Genomic DNA, 5,345 nt, shown 5'->3' on the forward strand with positions numbered 1-5,345 from the left:
ACAATGCATAATTCCTAGAGGCCATATTGTGCCATAGATTTCTGAGCAGAACTCCCCATCAATTTAAATAAGGAATTCTGTTTAAAAATCAGTGTTACAATAGGCCCTGATGTCCTATATTTTAAAAAATGTATAGTTGATTTTTTAAAAGAAATAAAGCAGTAGTAAAGATGAAACGTACATTCTATTCTAGCATCTATCCAGAACTCATGAGAAAATAGGTAACATTTTAAAATAATGATCAATTTATACTGAGATATAAAATAGCAAACCTGCACAAGCACTTCTTCATTTTAGCAAATTAATGGTCCAGAAAGTATTACAATAAATACCAAATGAATCAATAATAATTGGGTCATTATTTTAAATTGGTGATATATATTTTAGTTTATGTTAACAGAACCAAGGACATAGTCTTCTTTACTGTTTCACTAAGGCTAAGAGAGAGAGAATTTGTGACAACAGAAAAATCATGCAGTATAACTGAGCTGAAGCACATAAAGTATTTTAAAAAGGGCTATAACTCTTAAGTCTACCTTTTTTTCACTAATAAAGTTAACTTAGAATCATAGTGGATGTGAAAGACCAGTTTAGTCTATTCATAGAACCTGAGCAACAATACAATTTGAAAGAACACTAATCATTATGATTTTGGAAATCTTCCTTAAACCACTGAGTTCATTTAGGTTAATGGGGTTTCTCTTTACAAAAAGGTCAGTGCATCCTGTGGCTTGAATATGAATCAGATATGTACAATCTAAGGAATGTATCTAACCAAAGATTGTTGCAGGAATTTTTGAATAACAAAATGCTAAATAAAGTCCTCATAGCTGTTAATCAAACATCACTAGGTGATCTTGCTCTTTGAGACAGGCTAGAGGGGATACAGCCACAGCAGATAAGCCAAAATGCTTTTTGTATTTCCTGGTTTCTAAACGCATATATTACAGGATTGATGATGGAATTGTAGGTGGCTGGCAGGAGAGTGGCATAGGTATATATTGAAGGATAAGTGTAATCTGCTATTAAAGAATAGAGTGTAAAAGGAATCCAACAAGCAGCAAAGGTCCCCAAAATAATGGCCAAAGTAGACACTCCTTTTCGGGTGGTCACATAATGGGACGTGGCCAGGAAATGGTGTTGCAAGGCAATCTGATGGGCATGGCGCATCACGATTTTACAAATTTGAACGTAGAGCTGCAGCATGAGAGCAAACATGAGCAAGAAGGAGACTGAAAGGATAGCTGCATTATTTTTAGTGAGCGGTCTGATAACACTGCAGGTGGATTCATCTTTGAGGCAGTTCCAGCCCATTATAGGCAGCAGTCCAATACAGATAGATGCTCCCCAGAGCAAAATAAGCATGATATAGGTAAAAGTGACAGTCCTTTCTGAATTATAAGTCAAAGCGTAATACAATGAGAGGTAACGATCAACAGTAATAGCCAGCAAGCTGCAGACAGATGCAGAGAAAGAGGAAACAATCAGTCCAACAGTGACCAGTTTTGTAGCTTCTGATTGTAGAAGATAGGCAAAAATAAAATTGATGATCAATCCAATTCCTGCTAAGAGGTCTGCAAGTGCCAGGCTGCCTATCAGAAGGAACATGGGGGCACGAAGATTAGGATTTTGGAAAATGATAAGGACCACAATGGCATTTTCACAGGAGATAAGGGTTCCTGAAGTACACAAAACAATGTCCCAGGGGTTTACTATGAGCTCTGGTTCTGGGTCTACGACAGGAATCAGGGACGAGGCTGCGGTTGAGACATTCTCTGGAGAGCTGGCTTCTAAATGATCTTGAGGCAGCCAGCTTAAATTAACCTTCAGATCTTCATTCATTTTAACCCCTGTCTTCTTCAATGAAAAGACATTTTTTAATGTTCAGATACAGTACTAGTCAATTCAAGAACATGCAATTCCTCAGATATTTCTATGAATCTCATATGCAGGCAGGCACATGTTACATAAACGTGACAGTACAAATGATGAAGAGAAATACTTAATTTTAAATTGCCTAAAATTATTTGAAGAAAACAAAAGAACAGGATATGAAGTAATAAGAGAGATTTTCTTCCTTAAATGGAAGAGGGAAACAAGTGAAATGTGGTATGGACACATAGTACTGAACTAAAGAAATAAAAACCCGTTAACATAACTCGAACTATTTGAAAGGTTTTTTGGTTTAACAAGATAAACAAAACCCAAAGCACATGAGTTTAAATATGGAAAAAGAGCAATTGTTGCAGGATGCATGAAATAAAATCACAAGTCACCAGCACGGTTTGCAATTAAATATCAGGGCTTTGAACCATTTGGTTAAGAATGCTCGTGATTCAACCGCTACAGCCGAATGCTTTTAACCCCGGGAGCCACCATCCTATCTACCTCAGCTGGAAATCCGGGCTGGGGGATATCTACCCTGCAGAGCATCCGTGGTCCTGAATTAATAGCAATGGAGGTGATGAGGTGGGGGAGAGAGAAATGCCATGCAAGCATCTGTGCGAGGGTAACACAATCTCATACAGACAGATGGAAACAGACAGCGACAGACAGACAGACAGCGGGACTAGCCCTCAATGGTGGTCACCTTGGCTTCTCCCCTGCTGGAGGAGGAGGGTCTCCAGGTCCTTTCTATGCAGCAGGGCAGGCTGCTCCTGGCAGGTTCATTGTTTCATTGGGGAGGGGGCGGCACTGCCAGCTCCTGGCTGTGCAATAGGGAGCGCAGGTGCAATCCCCTCCGCGCTGGCCCCTGGACGCGGTGCCTGGTGCATGGAGCTGAGGCAGAGAGAGGCGCAGGCACGCGCGCACAACAGACGGACGGAGGCGGGGGCGCGCGCCGTGCGGCGCTGCCAGTCCGCGGGAAGAGGAGCTGAAGGCACGTGGGCAGCGGAGGAAAGGGGTCGCGTGAGCGGCGCGCGCACGGACCGAAGTGGGAGGGGAGGAGCTGAGGCACGCGCTGACAGGGAGACACCTGCTGCTCTCTGATGCGCAGGCGCAGCGGTACCCGTCCCTGGCCCCAGACGACCTTCTGGGGGGAGGGCTATAATGAGGGGATGTCTGCGCGCCCCGCGAGGCACGAGCGCCGGGTGCTCCGCCCTGAACCCCCTCCCCGCGCGCCTCGCTGAGCATCCCTCAGCTAAAGCCCCCCGCGCCTCCCTGAGCATCCCCCAGCTATAGCCCCCCACCCGCGCCTCCCTGAGCCTCCCCCAGTTACACCCCCCACCCGCGGCTCCCTGAGCCTCCCCCAGTTACACCCCCCACCCGCGCCTCCCTGAGCCTCCCCCAGTTACACCCCCCACCCGCGCCTCCCTGAGCCTCCCCCAGTTACACCCCCCACCCGCGGCTCCCTGAGCCTCCCCCAGTTACACCCCCCACCCGCGCCTCCCTGAGCCTCCCCCAGTTACACCCCCCACCCGCGGCTCCCTGAGCCTCCCCCAGTTACACCCCCCACCCGCGCCTCCCTGAGCCTCCCCCAGTTACACCCCCCGCCCGCGCCTCCCTGAGCCTCCCCCAGCTATAGCCCCCCACCCGCGCCTCCCTGAGCCTCCCCCAGTTACACCCCCCGCCCCTGCCCCCTGAGCCTCCCCGCTTCCTTGAGCCCTCCAAGCTAAAGCCCCCCGCCTCCCTGCGCCCTCCCAGCTACAGCCCCCTGGCTCCCCGAGCATCCCCGTCACTGCCGCCCTGAGCCCCCCGCTACAGCTCCCTGCTTCCCTGTGCATCCCCCAGCTACAGCCCCCCTGCCACCACCCTGAGCCCCCTGCCTCCCCGAGCATCCCCGTCACTGCCGCCCTGAGCCCCCCGCTACAGCTCCCTGCTTCCCTGTGCATCCGCCAGCTACAGCCCCCCTGCCACCACCCTGAGCCCCCTGCCTCCCCGAGCATCCCCGTCACTGCCGCCCTGAGCCCCCGCTACAGCTCCCTGCTTCCCTGTGCATCCCCCAGCTACAGCCCCCCTGCCACCACCCTGAGCCCCCTGCCTTGCTGAGCATCCCCCAGCTACACCCCCTCCCTCGGCTGCCACCCTGATCCCCTTGCTTTGCTGACCATCCCCCTGCTACAGCCCCCCACTGCCCTGAGCCTCCCTGCTTCCTTGAGCATCCTCCAGCTTCAGCCCCCCACCTACCTGAGCCTTCCCTGCTACAGCCCTCTGCCATATTGAGTCTCCCCTGCTACAGCCTCCCTGAGCCCCACCCCAGCCACCCTGAGCCTCATTGAGCATCCCCCTGCTGCAGTGCCCCCAATCACACTGAGCCCGGGGCTCCAATCCCCACCTGCTGCTGCTAAGCATCCCCTTGCTGTAGCTCCCTCCAACCACCCACGGCCCCCAATCCTTGTCCCCAGGATGCCAAGTGGCTCCTGCCCCTAGGCACTGGAACTTGGCAACCCTAGGGGCACCCGATCTGAAAGTGAGCACCTGATTGTCTGGGCAGGCCCTGCCCTGTTTTCCCCACATGGGGGCATATTCCAGCTGGTCCTAAATGTCACACATGCCACCATGAGAATGACTGTGAAGGTAGCATGGCCGAGACATGCCATGCCGTCATATAGTGCTTAGCAGACTGGCCATATCTCTCTTCATTGTCTGCACCAAACCTGCAAGAAGTAGAAACATGTGGGTGCTTTCCTGCTCTTATTGGGAATGTTAGTGCCTCAGTTTAAGACAGCCAACGACCACAGTGGCAGGCACCTTATAAATGTGCGCAATAATAATAAAAATCTTCCTTGACTTATAATTAATCCCCTGAGCACCTCTGCTACAGCCCCCCATCTCCCTGAGCATCCCCTTAAGCTGAATCCTAAAGGTCAAATTCAGGCCTGCAATAAGTGGAAGCAATGCTGTTATTATTTACTATTTTTGTTGTTGTTCAGTGCTGACAGTATCTTTGGAGGTGTGCTAGGCGTAAAGCTAAACCCTGCCCTAAAAGGGATTGCAACCTCAACGTCATTTAAATTTATTTCCAAATCAGCATGATTTTGACCCTATGACTCTGCCTCTACTGCTGCTGGCAAATACTGAGCCTCAGCCAGGGCTGGATTTAGGGGCAGGTGATCACCGCCTGGGGTGCTGAGCTGGGGGGCAGGCACCAAGCTCAGAATGCTGGTTTTGTTGTTAGCGACAAAAGAGCACATAGGTTGTTTGAAGTCACATGTTTCAGGTATTCTGTATGTATTTTTTTCAAAACGATTCAGTTGTGTTCCAATGACCTAGTGCATCCTATCTCATAACATGGATTTAAAACGGATATCACAATGGAACTGATGCCTGTCCTCTTAATTTATCCACCAGCTTCGCATGTGATAGTGTAAAGAATGTTTTATTGCAATCTAGATTGAATATGTCTG

The 5,345-nt window shown here is 50.0% G+C and overlaps 1 protein-coding gene across 2 annotated transcripts; it reads right to left on the reverse strand.

Moving 5' to 3' along the window:
- Positions 1 to 419: 419 nt before the first annotated feature.
- On the reverse strand, positions 420 to 2,773 carry GPR12 (G protein-coupled receptor 12). Of its 2 annotated transcripts, none has more exons than XM_073320971.1 (2): positions 2,591 to 2,773; positions 420 to 1,854 (listed from the first exon to the last, which is right to left on the reverse strand). In XM_073320971.1, the coding sequence occupies exon 2, from the start codon at positions 1,840 to 1,842 to the stop codon at positions 838 to 840; it is 1,005 nt and encodes a 334-aa protein (XP_073177072.1). In that variant the 5' UTR covers positions 1,843 to 1,854; positions 2,591 to 2,773; the 3' UTR covers positions 420 to 837. The 2 variants fall into 2 exon arrangements, with proteins under 2 accessions (XP_073177072.1, XP_073176989.1); XM_073320888.1 differs by having other exon boundaries at positions 420 to 1,857.
- Positions 2,774 to 5,345: the final 2,572 nt, after the last annotated feature.

Source organism: Lepidochelys kempii, chromosome 1, assembly GCF_965140265.1.
Source record: "Lepidochelys kempii isolate rLepKem1 chromosome 1, rLepKem1.hap2, whole genome shotgun sequence".
In the NCBI taxonomy this organism is placed as follows: Eukaryota; Metazoa; Chordata; order Testudines; family Cheloniidae; genus Lepidochelys; species Lepidochelys kempii.